Consider the following 19617-nt stretch of genomic DNA (forward strand, 5'->3'; position numbering starts at 1 on the left):
TCAAAGTTTAAAAACATTCCATCTCTATAGGAAACAGCAACCTGAATCTGATGTCATAAGAGGAATTAAGAAAGTGGTGTCTGAATGGCAGCTTTCACAATTTACAAACTGGCAAAGTATATGCTTGGATATTATGAGATTGTTGATCTAAACTAAAGCTTTTTCAAAGGAGCTCTTTATCTCACACAAAGTAAGTAGAAGACTAGAAATCTATTCAATTTATTAAACCTCCTCTCCCAGCAAAATAAAATAAAGTAGACATCCTTCTCCAAATGGCTGAAGTACCATCATAGTTGCTATGGCCATTCTATGGGGCATGGTGCCATCTTGTGGCCACTCTCAAACCACCATTAATAGCATACAATTCCTGCATGTTTTCTTACAGTGAAAAGAACATTGTCTTCTGCCTGGAGCGCTGGGGATATTTTCAAATGTTCGCAAAGAACATGACATTCTGGTTACTTTTGTAATTTTATTGACTTTTTGATCTTTATATCTTTACTACAAAAACAGAACATGAAAACCACTGTCTTATCCCAAAGCTTCAACTCAGTTGATTGCCTCAGAAAGGCAAGAAGAACGTCGCCATCTCACTCTGAAGAACCACTGTAAAGACTCAAATTACATAGCAAGTTCAAGTTTTTGCCCACCCCAAGACAGACCCGGTAATTAAACCCATGCTGTCAACTCCAGGGACTCCTGCTCTGTGTTTGTATCTCTTCAGTAGTGTTCCCATCGCTAAGACTAGGTCTTCCTGATGGCTATCTTTCAGGGTGTGTCAAGGCTGAACTAGAGAGAAGCAAGTCTGGTTCCACCATCACCTCACACTGGCCACCAGTCAGCCAGCCAGGAAATCATTTCCATACAGTTTTTTGTCTCCATCATTTATCTCCCTCTCCCATCTCTAAAACTAGTTGCTATCACTTTCATGTAACAATGGATTCAGTGTCCATTAAACTGCCTGAGAAGTGGTTTGAGCCTGGCATACTTTCCTGAGCTAAAAAAAGAAGAAAACAAAGTATCTCTGTGGCCTTTCTGCCATAAGATCAAAAAAAAAAAAAAAAAAAAAAAAAACACTACTGAGAAGGCTGGTGCTAGAAAGGCAACAGAATGCCCTCCCTACTGCCATGGAGGTTTCTCTAGCTCTAGCTCTCACGGGTGCAACAAGGCAGATATTCTTGGGCCAAAGAGGGATACTGGGGAGAAACACATTTATTTTCTCCTTTTGAACTTCCCTGCTGACCCAGTCTTTGCCTTCTTCTTAGAGGAGCCCTTGGGTTCTGGTTCCTTGCGCTTAGCTGAAGAGAGAGAGCCAGTCACCTTGAAGAAATCATCCAGGCGGCCCTGTGTGCTGCCTTGGCGGCTCTTACTCAGCCGCTTGACTCCACTGCGGATTCGCTCCTCGGAGAACTGCTTTTCACCACACATGAACTTGACCAGTTCTTCTTCATTTGGCTCATTCCACTTCAGCTCCACAGAATCAGGGTCAAGCACTTCGGGCTCCAGGAAGAGGTGCTGGGCCTCCTTGTGGAGCCAATTTTCCGGCACGGGGTACTTGCTGGGGTCGAGCCGCCGCACAATCTCCTCAATGCTTTTGTGCTTCTGGATGAGATCCACAGCCCGCTTGGGCCCAATGCCCCGGATACTCTCACAGTAGTCACTGCCCAGCAGGATGCACAGATCCACAAACTGTGCCTGGTTCAGGCCCAGCTCCTGCAGAATCCGGCTCAGGTGGAATTCCTGGATGGGCAGCTTCTTGGCTTCACTGGCAGTCAGGTGTCGCATTAGCACAGGGCTGCCGAAGGTTAGGCAGTCCATGTCCTCGGTGGCTGCAGCATAGACCTTGCCAGCCTTCACCAGGGCAGCACAGCTGGCCTCTGCCTCACTGGGTGCGTCGAGGTACGGGATGCCCATGAGACTCAGCAGATGTTTGCACTCATCATTGTGCTGCTTAGTGACCTTCACCAGCCGCTTCGTGAATTTTTCCACCTCCTCCTCGGCCCCAGCAGCCTGAGCCTGCTGCAGCTGCTTCTCCGCCTCAGCCCGCCTCTCACTGCGTTTGGCCAGCTCGCCTGACTTGAGCTGTGGTGGCTTGCCATCAAAGACATACACGGGCTTGATGCCATTCTCCATCATGCGGATGGTGCGATAGAACATGCCCATCAGGTGGCTGGTGGTCTCACCCTCCTCGTTTTGCAGCACATCCCCACCCTGACGAACAGCAATCAGGAACTGATAAATGCTCATGGAGGCATCAACAGCCACCTTGCGGCCAAAGTAGCTCTTGATGTCATTCTCCCGGATGGCACTGGGGGCCACATCAGCAATTAGTTTGGCCAGGCCTTGAATTCCCATGGCAATACAGAGGAGGGTTGGCTAAAAAAGAAAGGCAAGTAAGAGAAAGAAGAACTTTAAGGATGCAAAAGGATCAAGGGTTATAACTGGCACTATCTCACCAACTTCATACCTTCAGCTAATCAAATTTAGCAGGAAAAAAAGGACACTCACAAAGTGCTACAGAAGAAGAGAAGATGGACAAGACAAGAGGCCTGTTCTCAAGAAACTTACAGTCTAGCAGGAGAGGTCACTCAATCAATACTAAGGCTTACTAAGTATCAGGAACTAAACTGGGTGCTTGGGGGAATAAGATCTTTTGATGTTTTGAGGAACTTAAAAAGTTTGGTGGATAAGGCATTGGCATTATCTATCATACAAAAGATTACAACATATGTCTGCATCAAGGACCATGGAAGGCTAGAGGAGAATGCTTGGCCCAGCTTGACGAGTCCAGGAATCATAATGGCAGAACTGAGCCCTAAGGACAGGCAAATATCAGTTAAACTATAGCAGATATTTATAAATAAATACAGTATATAGGAGATGTATGTGTACATATAAATATGTATACATCCAATTTTTGTGTGTCTCTGGAGAACCCTGACTGAAAAAGCAACCCTGAAGGAGGACTGGCAAATATAACATTTCTGAATGGGGGTAATGTGACTTTCTCACATGCTGTTCTGATTTCCCTTCAGCATTGCCTCAGCATATAAGAGTTTCTACTTTTATTATGATCTCACTAGAAGTTTCAAGTCTTTCCCTTTGTATTTTGTCTCTACCACTAAGTCTGAAATGTGAACTTCATGCCTCCTGCCCCACCTCAGATCCTGTTTAGGGGCTGGAATGCTATTGTCACTCAGCCCACACTGCACTTCTGTGGTTCAGGACCCTTATCAAATCTTTCCTAGGACATTGTTTCCCAAACCACCTCACAATTTTTGCCACTTTTAACTAAAATCTAAATATTCACTTAATGTTTTCTTTAAATACACACAATTAAAAATAAAATAAAATAAACTGAAAAAAAGAAAACTCTTCTTAAGTAATAATATCTGTTATGTCAGTTATATTTTAATATGTGTTAAACATATAACTATTAGAAAGGACTTTTTTGGGGGGGTGCAACTTAAAGTCATCTTGTACTCACGGGTTGTATGCGTCCAACACTCTAAAGAAATATTTTACTAAGGCTTCTGGTTGTTTCCACTCTTCCTTCACAGGGTTATTTCTAAAGCATAAATGACTCAAAGTCCTCCTAATTAAGTCCAAACACCTCAACATGGCATCGAGATCTTTCATGCCCTGGTTCCCATCCTATCTTTACAGTCTGGGAACCCAACAGAAAGGCGGGGATGAGGCCTGCCTCTCTTCTCCCTTTTGCTCAGCTGTGCCCACCTCCCTCCATCCTCTCACTCCTCCGGCAAGATCTGTCTCATTTTAGTTCCCCTGGGAATGGCAGTGGCAAAAGCTCTGGCCTCGAATCTAGGCGCCGGCATTTACCATCTGTGTGACATTGCTAAGTCACTGAAGTTTGGTTTTCTCGTCTCTAAAAGGAGGATGATAACCACGCCCGTCTTGCAGGATGACTGCCAGGTTAACCGAGACAACAGAGGTAAAACTCCCGACGTCACAGCAGGCGCTGCGGGGCAGGCCTCCGGCTGGCTGCTTGGCTAGGACGCGTGCCGAGAGGACCAGCCTTCTGAGCCGTTTATATTCTCGCCGCATCCCACCGAGACCGGCAGGAAAGAGGCCTAAACAAGTTTCGCAAATGCTTCTCGTCCGAGGTCTTAGTAAAACATACCCCACGACCGCATGAAGTGAAAGTCTCCTTATCCTCTCTCTACAAGTGAAGAAAGAGAGGCTCGGAGGGTACGTGACCGGCCCAAGTCTCACAGCGAGAAAGTGGCGGGACCACAGGACGCGAATCCCGCGTGCGCCAGACCCCGGCTCCCCAAAGCAGACCCGTCGCTCTCAGAGGCGCTTCCCATGGGGTCTCACCTGGCCTTTGGGGCACGAGGCCTCGGCAGCTAGCGTTTGGATCTGGGCTGCCAAGGAGAGTCCTAATCCCCGGTTCCTGCTCAGCTCAACCGCGGGTCTCCTCTCGCTCTGCCGCCTTCCAAAGCCCGCGCTCCCGTCACGTGACCAGCCGCCGCGCACAGCCTCCTGGGGAATGTAGTGCAGGCCCTGGGCCCCTCAGACAGCTGCTACTCAAGGCAAACAGTCTTGCCAAGAAGAAGGGACTCTCTCAGCGACCCTGACCTTGCCTTCTCCGCTGCTTGTCCGCGTTCCATCCACAAGCCTCCGAAGGCGCCAGCTCGCGCTACAAACTGAAATCACAGGACTCCAAGTCCCACAATGCCACTTGCGCGGGCCACTTCCTTTTCCGGCTGACTAGGCGCCAGCTCCGGCGGACGTGTTCTTCCGGTGGCGGCTCGGCGGCTTACCCTGTGCGGGACGAAATGGTGAGGGGGTTGAGGGGAATTCCGGACGGGCTGTGAGGCCGGCTCGGGGAAGGACCCGCACCGCCTATCTCTCGCGGAGGCCTCAGATGCCCGACATCCAGAGGGCAGGACGCTCCTGGAACCTCCGGCTTGGGCTGAGGGGCGGGGAAGGGAAGCCCCTCGCCACGGACTTCTTTAGGCTGAGGTTTTGATCGCACCGGGCTTGAGCTCGCGATCTATAAGGGTGAGGGGCGTGGGGTGCATTTTCAATACCTTCGAGCTTGCATCTCTCTTGCCTGTGGTCTGTTATCTCTATCCGGAAAGGTCTTCCCCTGCCGAGCTCGTACCCATCTTACAGGGCCCTGGGCAAATGTCATTTCTTGGTGAAGCACTTGCAACTTTCTCAGACACTTGGCCGCTCTCCTGGGAGCGATCATAACCTCTGTATAGACATCTCGCCACGTTTCGTGGACTTCTTTGTTATCTGCCACGCCTCCTAGTGACCGCCATCTGACGTGCATCTAGTTCTGGGATGATCTCTATTCATCTTTGTCTTCCCAGTGCTAAACACAGGGCCTGCAATTGGAGGTTCAATAAATGGCAGCGATTGTCTTTATCATTTTGGTGGGGGGAGAAGAGGGAACATAATTGTTCACTGAATTGAATTCCAATGTCTCTTAGAACAATGGGGTCAGTTTACTTCTCTGGAGTTGTTATGTTCTGGATTTTAGAAGCGTTGGCTGGTGGGTGACAAAGGAAGTTAACATTTGTACAGAACTTTACATTTACTGCCCTCTTTCACAGGCATTATCTCATAATGCGCCTTTTAACCCTAGGAAGGAAACAAACACCTATTGAGCAACTGCACTAAACTGGGTGCTTCAGCATTCATAATCTTTCTTATATCTTACATCAACCCTGTGAAATAGATATCATAACCACTTTACTGAGACTCAGATTATCCAGTAGAGCCAGAATTTTAACTGATGTCTTTTGCAGGTAAATCCTGAGATTCCATAATAGTGAAGTGAGAATAATACTGAATTAGGAGTTCAGGTCTGCATACCAGTCCAGGCTCTGTGACTTACAGTGGGGATTCTTGATGTCTATAGACGTGGGTCCACAAAGCTCCGAAAATTGTAGACAAACTTCTTGTATGTGGTTTTTCCAATGCCGAGAGTTCATTCCTTCCATCACATTTTCACAGTGGTCACTGGCCTCAGAAAATGCTAAGGACCATTGATCTGCAGCTAATCACCTTCTATGTCTCAGTCTCCTGTCTCATATTGGAAAGTGCCACCTCAGTTTTAAGATATAATTGTAATTGTCATTCCCATGCTGAATCACTTGGTACTGGTTCTGAAAGTTTACACATTTCGCAGGCTGAACAGGCTTCTAGCAGTCACAGCAGCACAAGATTCCTCAATAACCCTACAGTCTCCCCAGGCTGAAATTATGGGATTCTTTGATGGCTATGATCTCATGCCCTTCCTTAGGAGCTCGAGGCCATGAGCAGATACACCAGCCCAGTGAACCCAGCTGTCTTCCCCCATCTGACCGTAGTGCTTTTGGCCATTGGTATGTTCTTCACTGCCTGGTTCTTCGTGTATCCTTTCGCTGAGCAGCCAGTGAGCCAGAGTTAGTGACATGGGAAGCTGAAGGAGAAACCTCACTGGGTACATGCACCCTGCTAGTTTTTTACATTTGGTTGAAGATTGGAAAAGGTAAGGAGGGGAAGGCTGGTGATGTCCAAGGTCAGGTTGCGGCTTTATTTTCCAAGTTTGGGTAAGCTTCAGATTTCCAGGGCAGTGAGCAGAGGGACTGGCTAGAGTGGAGGCTGGGACTAGGGGAGCTGAAGTTGGAAAGGTGGTATAAGGAAGGGTGCATTCAGGAGGTCTGAGGGCTAGTCCCAGCTCCACCACTCATTAGCTATATGACTTGGGGCAAGTGACCTAATCCCTCTAGGTCTCATTTTCTCACGGGTGGCGGAGGGGTAGTGTGGAGCACCGAAGTCCAAGTTATCTCTTGGGCCTCTGCCTGGTTGCACTGAGGCAGACAAGCCTCCCGGAAAGCACTTAGCCCATACTTTTCTCCCCAGAGCGATACTGGCGAGGCTCCCTACACCCCGCAGTCCATCCCTTTGCTTCTCCTTAACAGCCCTGCCCAGTTATGAGGTCACCTCCACCAAGTACACTCGGGATATCTACAAAGAGCTCCTCATCTCCTTGGTGGCCTCACTCTTCATGGGCTTTGGAGTCCTCTTCTTGCTGCTCTGGGTTGGCATCTATGTGTGAGCTCCCAAGGGTAAGAGCTGTAACAGGGTAAGACGTGTGAGCCTCCAAGGCAAAGCCTGGAAAAACTTCCCCATACCCACATCATTGGGGTCCTCAGGTTCTTACTTGCATGACCCCTTGGTTAACAGAGACAAACTCATGGAATGGATAGGGACACTGACATGTGCCTTGTTCCCTGCCCTTCATGGGGATGAGCCAAGTGTGACCAACTTTGTCAGTTCCGAGTTCTCCATGCTGCTCAAGGCCTTACGCTGGCTTTGGGTGTGCTACATAGGGATGTGGGTGCAGGCTTCCCGTGGTCATACATTTGCGTTCGTACAAGTCCTATACCAATGACTTGGAGAGGCTGCCAGGAAGCGGACTAGCTGGAAGGGGGCAGGATCTGGGATGTAAAATTTGCTGCAGATAATCCATCAAATAAACAGGTCACTACGAACCAGCTCTGGGGGCTCATAATCAAAGGAGTGCCCGTTAGCCTTTGCCCTAGGAGTACAGGAGTTCAGGGAGAGAAAGAGGTGGAAAGAAGGGTCACTTGTCTCATTTTGATCCTCCTCTCTTCTTGCAGGTACCAACCAGACAGTGTCACTGAATCCCTGCTTTTGTAAATTAATTTTTTTACTCTTGCTGGAAGTGTCCCACCTGCTGCTCACAATAAAGGCAAGTGTGTGACTGCCCTGTCCGGTGCCCATTCTGCAGGGGTAGGGGGTGCTTGTGCTGGGATCTATGTGACTTCCCCAGTCCCACTGTTTCCGATTTCTCATCTGCATTTCACATGGTTCCTGTTGCTGGGAAACCTGCTTTCTACCTATGGGAGGTGAGGACACTTTGGCAGGGGTATCTTGTCATTTGAATTTAAGGCTCACCTGTGGATAGGAAGGGTCCAAGCCTACCCTCTTATGTTTCTAGAACAAAATTCTCTAGGAACCCACAGCAATCAATGCTGCCCCTCTAAATGTAGCCACCCTTCTCTAGGCTAGGGTTACCTGTGTCAGGCTCAGCTTATCCCCTAGGAAGGCCTTCCCCTAGGAGGCTACTTTTAACTCAGGTGGGCAGCAGCAGGTGTGTGGGCAAGGGGAGGTGTGGCCAAGTGGGGGAGGGGGGTGGGGAGCCATTGGGTCCATTCCCAGTATTTTCCAGCCCTAATGTGAAGTTAAGAAGGGTACGGAGCATTATCTAGCCATATGGCTTGGGAGCCCTGGAGATTCCAGACATCTCAGTTCTAACTGGCCCCACAGGCAACTCCCTCACCCAACAGAACAATCCCAAAAAGAGACAGGGAGGCAAGCTCCAATACAAAGCAGTATTTATACATTTATTTATATACGTATATTTACTTCAGAAGAAAAGATCACTTCGGGGGACAGGAAGCAAGCAGGCCCAGGGCTGCTCCCCTCTCTGCCCACCTCAGAGTCAGAGTTGGTACACGATAAATATGAATCAAAGCTCAGAGAGAGGAATGGGAGTTAACTTGGAGGGAGGGGGCGCTCTATGCACATGCAGGCTCCTAAGGAGTATTGTGTGGGCAGGGGGATTTGCACTGGGGGCTCTATGTACAGCTTGAAGCTAGGGGAAGAGGAGCCCGGAGGCTACAGGAATGAACGCCAAAGGGGAAAGAGGAAGGAAGGGATGGCCTGCTGGACACCCACATACCAGTGCCAGCCAGGTAGCTGGCAGCCCCCAGCAGGTGGCCCACTTGCCTTCCCTGAAGCCCTTTTACCTTGGGCTTAAAGCAACTTTGGTCCAAGGTTGACCCCCTCAAGCAGCTTGGAGCCCCAGCTTGGCCCCACCTCCTGCACTGAGGACCCCCTTCCCCAAGCATGGAAACAGAGCCAGCTGCTAACAGGGTTGGGGCTGTGCTATATCCAGAATGGGCTCCAGGGGGCAGTGAAGGGTCACTTTCTGGTTAAGGACTGAGGGGCTGCAGTCCAAGAATACACATTCCCACTGAGGAAGCCCCAGAACCCCATTACAAGGGGTGGGACTTGGCAGTTTTAAGGCATTATAGGGAGTGTTCCCCAGTGGGAGGGAGAACAGAGTAGTCCTAAGTAAGGCTCAGCCCCCCTGCATGGTATGGGGAGTCATGCAATTCCTGTCAGAATGAGGGAGTAGAGCCAAATTGGGCAGGGGCTGGAAGGTGAGGTGTCCCTGCTATCCCCGAACGCCCTTGTGTTTCCCTATCCTGAGAATAAGTGCTTCGAGATCGACGGCAGAAGGGGGCCTGCAGCTCCCCCACAGAAAGGCCTCCCACTCAAAGCTGAGAATGAGAGGTAGGATAGGGGCAAGGCCTGGTTCCCGAAGAGGTGGCAGAATACCACACGGCAAGGATGGCAATTCCCCTTCCCGTGTCTGAACCCATGGCAGACATGGCTAAATGGTTAGCACACTCCTTCCACGAGCCTAGATGTGGATGTTCCAGGCACCATTAAGAAACACTGAAGTTGGCACTTGAGACAAAACGTCTTCCCTAACCCAAGCACACCACTCCACTCATGGAGGGGTAGACAGAGATTGGGCCTGATGAGCATGGGTCCCTGCAACTTGTCTCAGCCCAGGGAGGAAGACTTTGATCTGGGGAGACAAGACCACCAGCAGACAGGAGTGGAGGGAGAGGCCAGAGTCTTGGTGGTCAGGAGTGGGATGGGTATCTCTGAGATTCCCTGGGAGGGATCAGAGCCAGGACTTTGCAAGTGTCACTCCAGGGCCCTGGCCCACTCTGGGCTTTCTAGCTGCACTCTGCCACTCCTTCCGGCCCTGGTTTAAGTGCATTTAGTAATTACTTCATTAATAACAGCAAAAGCTATTTGCATCCACCCACCAGCCAAGACCAGCCTGCTGCTTGCAAGGATTCCTGTACCTCTGCTCAGAGAGAATGATGGGGTCACCAACACCACTGTGAGCTCTGGAAGCTCCCAGGACCACAGGCTGTGTGGCCTCAACACCATCTGGGGGCTTGTAGGGAACTTCCCTTCCTGGGATATTCTAGGTTCAAGGGTCCAAGGCTTACCTGGCCCCCTGGCCATCACTGGCTCAGGCCTGTGAAAGGCTGAGGGTGGCTTCATTAGGCACTAAGTGGACTTTAGGCACAAAGTCAGTCTTTCCAACCATCCAGGGCTGGCCTTGGCTGCCCCAGGAGTTCTTGGGAGCCAAACTCTCCCAGGGAGAAGAAACCTCCTGGGCCACACTTAAAGCTTAGAAATCCAAGTCCAGAGTAACAGTCATACCCCAGAATTCCAACTACCAAGCCATCCTCCAGGGAGCAGCTTCAAAGGTGAGAGCTATCTGCCCTCCATTGACTCATGCGGGTCCAGCCGAGTCTCTTAAGGCTGATCTCAAAGGCAGTCCTCTATCCGAGAGGGGCGGCTCCGTCTCAGAAGGGGAGGCAGGGAGAGTGGGCCCTGGACAAATCAGGGTCCCAGGCTTCCCCTTGCCTCCAGGGCACCTGAAGCCAGCACTCCAACCACCTTATCTGGACAGATATGAATTGGTCCTTTTCTGGCCCCAACGAGGTGGCAGGCAGGAAGTCTCTGTCTCTCTGGCTCCCTCTGTGCTGTGTGAGGGGTGACCAGCAGGAACAGCAACTCCAGTGTGAGGACTTCCAGTTTCACCAGTCTCAGGAAGGACCAGCGAACGGCAGAGAGCTGGCCAGCAGCAGGCTCCAGTGTAACACCATTGCGTCCAGTGTGGAAGGGGCATCTGGGGACCCCTGTCCCTGGTGTGGTGCCACCTCAGGGGGGCAGCTCAGTCACACAGGCGGTAGAAATGGAAGTAGTAGTCTGTGGCTGGCTGGACGAGGGCCTCCAAGCTGCAGTTGGCCTGACCCTGGGTAGAAGGGCAGTGGGAATGGGTGAGGTGTCCCTGGGGTGCAGGGTAGGTGGCACTCCCCCTGCTGCCATTGCTATATACTGTGCCCCAAATCATACCACATGCTCTGCAAACTCCCCTCACTCCCCCAAGCCCCACACTACAGATCTAGGTGCCAGGACCTTCCATGCTCACCAGCAGTGCCACCCGGAAGTGGTAGGTGAATTCACGGAAGGACAGGATGGTTACTGGCCACTGGTGAGAGGTGCCCTGGAGGGAGAAGGGAGAGATGATCAGGACAGCCCCCTGCGCCTATCCCAACCAATGTCGTTTTCACCATGGCCTTGGCAGCCCCGACGTCTGCAGCACGTTTTATGAAGGGGAAAAGCAGAGAGCTTCAAAGAGATAGGAGGGGGCACGTTCTGCTTTGGGAAGCAACGGCAGCCACCCACTATGCAGACTGTACCAGGAACCTACAAGTCCACAGCTGCCTTCACCTGACCCATCTCCCTCTCCAGTCTTGCTGTGTTTCCTCTCACCCACTATGCTCTGGACACATTTCACTAAACCCATCCTCACTACAATCCAGCAAAGTGGTGCTGCTACTATCCCCATCTTACAGATGAGGAAACTGAGTCACTTGCCTAAAAATCAGTGTGGCAGAGCTGGGATCCAAACCCAGATCTGTGTGGCTCTCCCTTGCAGGGTAGCGTGAGGCCCGGCCCCACGCAGTTCTGCCTCTGTGTCGTGTGGGTCCAGGCCTGGGCACGTCTAATGAGTGTCTAGCCAGGCTGTCCCTCTACTTTTGGATGCTCTCTCCTTTGCGGAACTACGGGGCCTGGGCCATTCTTGGGGCACTCACCCACACCCCCCTCTGCTCACAGTACTCTTCTCCCTCACTAGAGAGTGCATTCAGGGAAGTTAAAGCCTGTGTCTACTCCGTCTCCCCTACTCTACTCTGTCTCTCCTACACCTGTGCCCGGCATAGGGCCTGGGGCAGAGGAGGCCTCTGTAAGTATGTGTTGAATAAACACACAAATATGTGACAAGAAATATTACTACTTCCCTTAACTTCTCCTGAGAGTCTCCTCCCATGGCCTTTCAGAAGTGGTGGTCCATCAGCCCCAGAGAGTTCTAACTTCCAGCTACATGGCCACGAGGAGGTAGACAGTGACAGGGCCCAGCCATCTGGTTCCTGGACCAGGAGGTAGCCTCCTCACGGAGCCTGAGGGATCTTCTAATGTCGCAGATCTAACTGTGCCACTTTCCTGACCTGAGCCTGAGGTCCAGGCTCCTTCCTGCCTCTGCGGACTCCTCCTATGCCCCGTGCCTCCCCTGTGGCCCCCAGCCCTCCCTGCCCCAGGCTCCCAGGATGCTCTCCCATCTCCATCATTGCACTCATCCAGGTGAGTCCTTGTGGAACTGCTGCCTTCCCTAGGGCTCTGTCATGGCCAGGACAGGAGGTGCTCAGCAGTGAGTGGAATGAACATGTGCATGTGTGTCCCCTTCCCTGTAGCGCAGAGGCCCAGGCCCTGAAGTGTCCCTGTGGAGACACCTTCACTCTGATGCCCGCCTCTGTCTCCTCACCCATTTGGGGGCCCAGTTGTGCCAGGGAGAGGAAGCTCAGGCCTGGCTGGCCCATAGCTTCCCAGCTTCCTTCCCCTACCTGGGTGTCCTGGTGGGTATGGGGACTCTGTTCCAAGCCCCCTTCCTCACATGGCTCCTCCTTTGACATCAGGCTGCACAGCACCACGGACACGGGGGAGGAGGAGCTGGGGAGAGGCTCAGTTAGCAGGGAAATGGGGTCCCAGAGCCCCCCACCCCAACCCCACCCCTGAAACAAGCCACTGAACCCACACACAGCCTGGAAACAATGCATAACATAGTAACCAAGGTCCTACTATGGTACAGATCTTTCCACCATTCCATATGGTCCTCAAAGCCCCTGGGAGGCAAGGTCACGTAGCCAGTTAACCATGAAGCAGGCAGTAAAGCCAGCACCTCTCCTCAGCCCCCTTTTCCCAGGTTGTCTGGGTCCACCACATAGGAATCATAGCGGACCCCAGGCCATCCTCAGTTTTGGCCATCTCAGACTCTGCAAGGGCTTCTCCATGGCTCTCCTCCCACCCCCCCACTCCCCAGCAACACTCACTTCATCTGCAGGGTCAGGCTGAGGTGCAGGGGGGTGCTGCTGCTGACGGGGATGTGGTAGGTGAAATTTCCAGGCCTGAAGGGACAAAGCTGGCGCCTTAGCCCGAGACCACCCTGCCCAAGCCTCCCCTATCGATGCCTCAGCCCCTAGTCTGCACTGGAGCCCTTCAGAGGCCTGAAAAGGGCTGCCCTGCCTATGGGGTAGGTGCCTCTCTGAGGGAGCAAGATCTGGGCATCTGTTCTACTTGGACTCGTTTCACCTGAGGAGACCTCCTTGGGGTGAAGGGAGGTAGCCAAGCCCACCTGCAGGCATCCCCTGAAGCACAGAACTGGGAGGTGATGGGCATCGAATTCTCCAGCACCTGGATGGAGGTCAGGGAGGGCACTGGGTCTGCAAGGAGAGAGGCTGTTGGGGCAGAGAAGAAGGTGATAAGGCAGAACACAAATGAGAAGTAGTCTAGTATTTCCTTGCCAGACTTGGATCAGTCACTCACACCTTAGTATGAACAAGTTTCCGGTCTTCTTTCCAGATCCCCACAATGGTCAAGGTCACACTTGCCCAGTAGCCCTAGATCTAGCCAATTCCCATGAGCTTGAGTTCTGCCTCCTCGAGAGAACTGGAAAACCCAGAAGCCATTTGGGTCTTCCAAATCCCTTGCCAGTGCTGTACAGGAGCCCACTCACAGGCTTCTCTGTTCCTGATGGCATGCATCTTCCCAGCTCTGGGTTCAGTGACATTAGGTGGGTAGCTTGAAATCAGCCATGGTGGGAGTATTCACACACACAAATCACACAAGCTTTTCCCCTAGAAAGCCAATTGTTAAACATCCACCATCATACCACTGGTAGATGGTAGCCCTCACTCAACCAACCCATCAGACTGGCTGGCTAGGAAGGGGGTGGGACTAAAGTGTGACATGGTTGGGGCGGTGACAAGGCTTTCTTGCTCATCTTAGTTCACCTACAGCCTAGTTGTGGCCTGACCATTCCACCCAGGGAAAGAGAAGTTGGGCCACTAGCCACTGAACATTTGTTGGGCCTGGCACATTTTCTGCTCTATGAGACACAACCCAGGGACCCAAGGACCCAGCAGGACTCAGAATGCCCTGTGCAGCCAGAGACAGGTATCAGATACAGGATGGAAGGTACCCCTCCACATCCCTTCTGGGCAAACTCCTGATCTTCAAAGACTCAGCTCCAATGTCACAGGGAAGCCTTCCCAGACCACCTCCCCACCTTAGTCCAGATTAAGTGCCCTCCCCAGTCCCAAAGCTGCCTGCACGTGCCTCAGAGCCTCATCACAACCCCTGTGAGCTATGTGGGGCCAGGGGCATGTCTGTCCTTATCACCCCCAGTATCCTGTACCGAGCCAGCCACAGAGCAGCAGCCCAGGAAACGGCTGCCTGGTGAGCATCTACCCCCTGGGGTTTCTCCATCACTTTGCATTTCAATCTCCGCAAGCCACAGTTTCCGAACTTTTTTTTTTCTTTAAGCCACAAAACCCATCAAATGAAAGTTGATGAGGAGGCTCAAATCTCTGAGCAAAGCTGCATGGTTGAAGCAAGGAAGGCTCCCAGCCACCCCTCCAAACCCCAAGGCAGCCCCCAAGGCATCTTGCAGGAACTCAGTTTGAAAACCTCTGAATAAAAGGTTCTCTAGCTTTCTTACAGCCAAAGGTTTGAGGTTTAGGTAAAAGTTTGGGGACGTTGTACAGCCCCTTCCTCGCCCTGGCTTGGTGACAAAGGAGTCAGGCTCTGGAATCAGGTAGACCTGGGATTGAATTCCAGCTCTGCTGCTGATGGGCTGTTCAACCCTAGGCAAGTCACTTCACCTAAGTCTCCATTTCCTCCTCTGAATGGGGAGAAGAATTCCTTTCTTGCAGGACTGTTGTGAGGGTTAACTGAGAATCTATATACGTCCTGATTCCTGATACTTAGTACATGCCCAGCCAATGTCTATTGGCTGATAATTTTGCACCCAGGCAGCAATGTGACTAGGCTGGAATGGGCCCTGGCCAGTGAGCCTTGCCAGTCTGAGCTGGAAGGTGTCAGGGGTGGGGCAGGTACCTGGCTGGCCCTGGGCCTGAGTGGGCTGGGCAGGACCCGGGCTGGGCTGGGGGGCCCCTCGGCGGGCCCGGCCATGGAAACCAAGGTTTGGGCTGTTCTTGGCTTTGCCCTGCCCCCCAGGGAAGGGGACTGAAGGGCTAGCCACAGGATCCAGGCTCTTGGGATGCTTGGAGTGGCCAATACCATTGGCTGAGAGGCCCCAGGACTTGGCTCTGATGTTGGTGACTGGCAGCAGAGCCATCTGGCTGGAGCCTGGGGATAGAACCAGGGACAAGCTAAGAAAAAGGGACCTTGCTGCCTCCTGTCTCTAGGACCCCACTGGACTCTGAGTGAACCCCATCTGCCTCTTGGTCCCCTCAGGGGGACTCGCCAGTCTCTCCAGAGCCTCATTCTGGGCTCTAGGAGACCATCCCACCAATGAGTCTTTGGGGCCTTTCTCTGGATTCATTAACCCTCCCTCCCCCACAACCCAAGCCCTAGCCCTGAAACAGTAGTACCTGAGTGGTTGGTGGTGGGGCTGGGGCTGGGGCTGGGGCTGAGACCACGGCCAGGGTTAAAGCTGAGCCCAAGACTAGGGTCAGTGGTGGGGCGGGGCGTGGGTGAGGAGCAGCAGACGACAGGGCAGGAGTGGCTGGAACACAGATCCAAGGTGCGGATGGCTGGACCTGGGGCTGAGCCCGTCAGGCCACTAGTAACTGAAGAAGCGGGAGGCTGTATGAGCTGGAGTGGAGCAGCAGCGCCACCCCCTCCTCCCCACCCCACACTGACTACAGCCACCTCCCCCATCCCATCCCTCCAGACCTGCCCCACACGCACCCTGCAGCAAAGAGGGCTGTATGCCTGGCAGCCCAGTGGTCACAGGGGACTGTCGGAGCTGAGTGGTCCCAAAGCTCTGGCTGGACCTGCTGGGGGAGGGTGGGCTGAGCTCAGAGGGGCTGGGAGAGCCTGAGGGGGGAGGCCTGGGAGTCCCGGAGAAGCAGAGGGGCAGGAGGAGGTGGAGAGGGAAGGTGGAAAGGAGGCAGGAAGAAGGGTAGCCAGAGGAGGGAGGGGCACTTGTCAGACACGTACCATGGGCACAGGGCCTCACTCCCCCCAGGGTGCTGGGGCCGGAGCAGGGCCAGGAGACAGGAAGTGGACACAGCAAAAGAGCTAACAGGCAGCAGAGAGACAAAGGGGGAGACAGGCGCAGGGGAGGAGAAAGAGAAGACACAGTCAGAGGTGGCCCCAGGAGCCGGGGGTGACAATGGGCAGACAACACCCAAGGTCCTAATCTGGCCCTCATTCCCCTATCCCCTGTTCCAACCCGGGCCCCTCGGATGGCCCCCTGACTCTCAGAGGCCCAGCTACCTGGAGGAGCACTGAGCAGGCTAGAGACAAATATCGGTATCAGCAGGGACAGGAATAGCCGGCTGGTCACCCTCCAGGGAGACCCTCGCACTCATGCCCACAAGCCCCCAGCAGGCTGAGAGCCTGAGGTTGAACCCCTTTAGAGAAAACAGCCTCCATGGCTCCTCTGACTCTGGGCTGCCCACCAAAGCCCGACTTGGCCTGGCAGCTTGGCCCGCAGCAAGGCCTCCAGCAACGTACCCATCAGTATCTACCAGGTCCTCCTCAGTTCGCAGGCTCAGCACATACAGTGTGGACATGGACACCACGCTGGAGCCACAGAAAAGGGTCACTGTTAGAGCTGGAGCCACCATCCAGCACCCTCTCTCTAGGGCAGGGCCTGTGGTTCTTGGCCCCATGGGCTGGGCTCCCAGGTGATGCCTGCAAATGGGTCTCCCCAGCCCCTAGGGGAGGAGACAGAACTAGCCAGCCCACCTTGATCTCCCAAGCCACGTCTTCCTCTTCCCCCAGGCCTGGTCCCACAGGCAGCTGACCCTACTGGGCAGCACGACTGCCCCAGTAAGCCACCCCCAGAGCGTAGGGGACAACTCACCTGAAGGCCATGACCACCACCAGGGCGATGATGGTTCCCTGCAGGAAGCGCTGGCTGACACAGGCCTGGTCTGGGACCACAGACGATGACTGAGCCAACAGGGAAAGGGGAAGCAGAAGAGGGCCAGACTTAGGGAGCCCACGCTGAGGCCTTACCCACTGCGGGCTCTGCTGGAGGTGGGAGTGCTAAGGCCCACCCATTCCTCCAGGGGGGCAGAGGGAGAGGAAGGAGAAATCGGGGGCTGGGAGGGCTATAGGGTAGGGAGGGGAGGGAGGGTGCCCAGAGTCAGTGAGGCTGGAGAAGTACAAGCTGGAAAGGGAGGCCATGAGGGATGGGGAAGCCCCATGTCCAACCTGTCTCCCATCCCTTACCTTGCTAGCCACCTTGGGGGGCCTCTTCTTGTGGGGGACGCTGCCTGCCCGGCTGAACTGGCTCCCTGCATGGCTGCAGCAAGAGGGACAGGGTCAGGGGTGCCTCTGGGAAGGGGGTCTTGCCCTCCCTCACCCCATGGCCCCACCTGAAGGCTCCAGAGCTGCCAGTGGACTTGAGGCTGTCGAGCCGCCGCAGCTTGGCCAGTTTGTGGCTCCAGCGCTCCAGCTCGTCTATGCGTGTCTCCAGGTTGTCCGTCAGCTTGCACAGCTCCTTCACCGCGCCCACATTCTCCATGAAAATGCGCTCCTGCCGCGGGCAGGGGGCCAGAGGGCGGGCGCAGTCAGCCTCAGGAGCCTCAGGCCACCAGGGAGCCATGTGGAGGACCTCAAAGCCTCCCTACCTGTGTTGGCCTCTCCTACAGTCCAGCCTCGGCTCCCACAGCCCCCTGTGCCTCCCTCCAAGCAGCATCCCCTTTGCCTGGGCATCCCACCTGCCTGAAAGGCCCTTCCCACTCCCTGTCACAACTCTTTGTCCTTCAGAGGTTCCCTGGGCCTGAAGGTTCCAGCTGTCTGATCGGCCCCCTCTGACAACCATGGTATCTCAGCCTTGAGCACTTTACTGTTCAGCCGAGGTGAAAACATACAACATGCCTCCTAGGTGCCCAGCTCATGCCAGGTAAGTTACGAACATCATCCTCACAGTAAACACAGGTTTAAGCCTTGAGCTCACCGTACGAGAGTGGCTTGGCAGTTCTATTAAAACTGCCGCAATAACAATACAGGGAATGACCCTCAGCGGGGTTCCTCTTGCTCTTGATCACACAGCCTCAGTGGCCAAATCCTCACCCACACACCCAACCCTTGACTGCTCATCCCCTTCCCTGTGGGATGGGACAGGGGGTCTGGAGGCAGCACCAGAGACTAGGGTGCCCCTGCCCCCTGCTCTGCAGTGCTCTCAGTCTCTATGGAGGAGATGAGTGCGCCCCAGCTGGCCCACCCCTCTGCCTCTGGGCTCCTTCCAGTCCCCCATCCACAGACCTTGTTCACCACCAGGAAGTTCTCTATGGTTTTTCCGTTGGCAAAGACCACGTCTCCTGTGTCCTTCACAGCCTCAGGTAGGATCTCCTTCACCTCCTGGGCGATGACACCTGGGGAGGGACAAGCCAAAGGGGATGAGGAGGGGCTGTCCACAGCTCTCCAGTGCAACAAGGGGTGGGATTGGAGAAGGACTAGAGATCTGGGTTCCAAGGAGCCCTGGAGCAGGGAGCTCCCACAGACAAATGTTTATAGGGTCGCAGTTCCAGGGCTGTGGGGTTCCCAGGCTGGGGTGGGATGGGTTCCTCTAAGAGTCCCAGGAGAAGAGGGCAGGAATCTGGGAAGTTGAAGGTAGGATTCATCCAGGGGGCCAAAGGAAGGATCCCTGGGCCAGGATTCTCGGACTTCCAGTGTCAAGGGGTGAGGTTTCGGGGACCTGGGGAGACGAGATTCTTCTAGGCGCTGAGGGGCTGGACTTTTTGGAGGGCGCGTTTCCCGGAGTGGAGTTCCCTGAGTAAAGGGGAGGGGGTTCTGCTAGTAGGATTTCCAGGGGACAGGGACAGGGCCAGCTGAGGGCGAGGGCGGGGTCACTGAGGCCCGAGGTTCCCGGGTTCCCTGACCCCAGTCCGCACGGGGCCGGCACCTACCCGTCTCTGGCGCGGCGGCCTCGATGCCCGCGCTGGCGGCGAACTCGGGCTTGAGGGGAGGGGGTTCTGCTAGTAGGATTTCCAGGGGACAGGGACAGGGCCAGCTGAGGGCGAGGGCGGGGTCACTGAGGCCCCAGGTTCCCGGGTTCCCTGACCCCAGTCCGCACGGGGCTGGCACCTACCCGTCTCTGGCGCGGCGGCCTCGATGCCCGCGCTGGCGGCGAACTCGGGCTTGTATCTGTAGTGCACCAGCCGCATGCGCGAGATCCTCTTCAGCTGCTCTGTGGTGTCCACCTGCGGGGGAGCCAGGGCCGGGACTGAACCCCTGCCCTCCCGCGGCCGTCCAGAGGCCAGGAGGGCGGCTGCCCGGAGTGCTGAGGGGAGACCCCGCTATCGAGGTCGCGGGATCCAGATCCAGGGTCTACCTCCTCCTCCTCCTTCCCGGGCAGCCCCGCCCTTCCACCTGGCCCACCTCCTCTCCAGGAGCCCTGCCCACAAAACAAGCCCGCCCCCCGCGACTCCCCCACCCCCG

General features: G+C 54.2%; 3 protein-coding genes across 4 annotated transcripts in view; 1 reads left to right on the plus strand and 2 right to left on the minus strand.

Annotated features, from left to right (window-relative positions):
• Positions 1 to 455: 455 nt before the first annotated feature.
• On the minus strand, positions 456 to 4722 carry FEN1 (flap structure-specific endonuclease 1). Its single transcript, XM_008589394.1, has 2 exons — positions 4339 to 4722; positions 456 to 2376 (listed from the first exon to the last, which is right to left on the minus strand). Exon 2 carries the CDS (start codon positions 2353 to 2355, stop codon positions 1213 to 1215), a length of 1143 nt encoding a protein of 380 aa, XP_008587616.1. The 5' UTR covers positions 2356 to 2376; positions 4339 to 4722; the 3' UTR covers positions 456 to 1212.
• TMEM258 (transmembrane protein 258) lies at positions 4722 to 7750 on the plus strand. 2 transcript variants are annotated; one of them, XM_008589392.1, is made up of 4 exons: positions 4722 to 4802; positions 6278 to 6387; positions 6949 to 7085; positions 7641 to 7750. In XM_008589392.1, the coding sequence occupies exons 1-3, from the start codon at positions 4800 to 4802 to the stop codon at positions 7073 to 7075; spliced, it is 240 nt and encodes a 79-aa protein (XP_008587614.1). In that variant the 5' UTR covers positions 4722 to 4799; the 3' UTR covers positions 7076 to 7085; positions 7641 to 7750. The 2 variants fall into 2 exon arrangements, with proteins under 2 accessions (XP_008587614.1, XP_008587615.1); XM_008589393.1 differs by lacking the exon at positions 4722 to 4802 and adding an exon at positions 4854 to 5025 and having other exon boundaries at positions 7641 to 7749.
• A 611-nt stretch (positions 7751 to 8361) lies between these two features.
• MYRF (myelin regulatory factor) overlaps positions 8362 to 19617 on the minus strand; it is an 18802-nt gene continuing 7546 nt past the window's right edge. The window contains exons 9-23 of the mRNA XM_008589396.1: positions 19268 to 19379; positions 18442 to 18551; positions 17550 to 17710; positions 17404 to 17476; positions 17033 to 17121; positions 16681 to 16749; positions 16162 to 16242; positions 15910 to 15998; positions 15591 to 15788; positions 15094 to 15345; positions 13331 to 13433; positions 13029 to 13103; positions 12543 to 12648; positions 11072 to 11146; positions 8362 to 10894 (exon numbers count right to left, since the gene is read on the minus strand). Of these exons, the coding sequence (XP_008587618.1) occupies positions 10814 to 10894; positions 11072 to 11146; positions 12543 to 12648; positions 13029 to 13103; positions 13331 to 13433; positions 15094 to 15345; positions 15591 to 15788; positions 15910 to 15998; positions 16162 to 16242; positions 16681 to 16749; positions 17033 to 17121; positions 17404 to 17476; positions 17550 to 17710; positions 18442 to 18551; positions 19268 to 19379 (1674 nt within the window). The 3' untranslated portion in view covers positions 8362 to 10813. The remainder of the gene's footprint in view (positions 10895 to 11071; positions 11147 to 12542; positions 12649 to 13028; positions 13104 to 13330; positions 13434 to 15093; positions 15346 to 15590; positions 15789 to 15909; positions 15999 to 16161; positions 16243 to 16680; positions 16750 to 17032; positions 17122 to 17403; positions 17477 to 17549; positions 17711 to 18441; positions 18552 to 19267; positions 19380 to 19617) is intronic.

The sequence above is a fragment of the Galeopterus variegatus genome, unplaced genomic scaffold (assembly GCF_000696425.1).
Source record: "Galeopterus variegatus unplaced genomic scaffold, G_variegatus-3.0.2 Scaffold5410, whole genome shotgun sequence".
Taxonomy (NCBI): domain Eukaryota; kingdom Metazoa; phylum Chordata; class Mammalia; order Dermoptera; family Cynocephalidae; genus Galeopterus; species Galeopterus variegatus.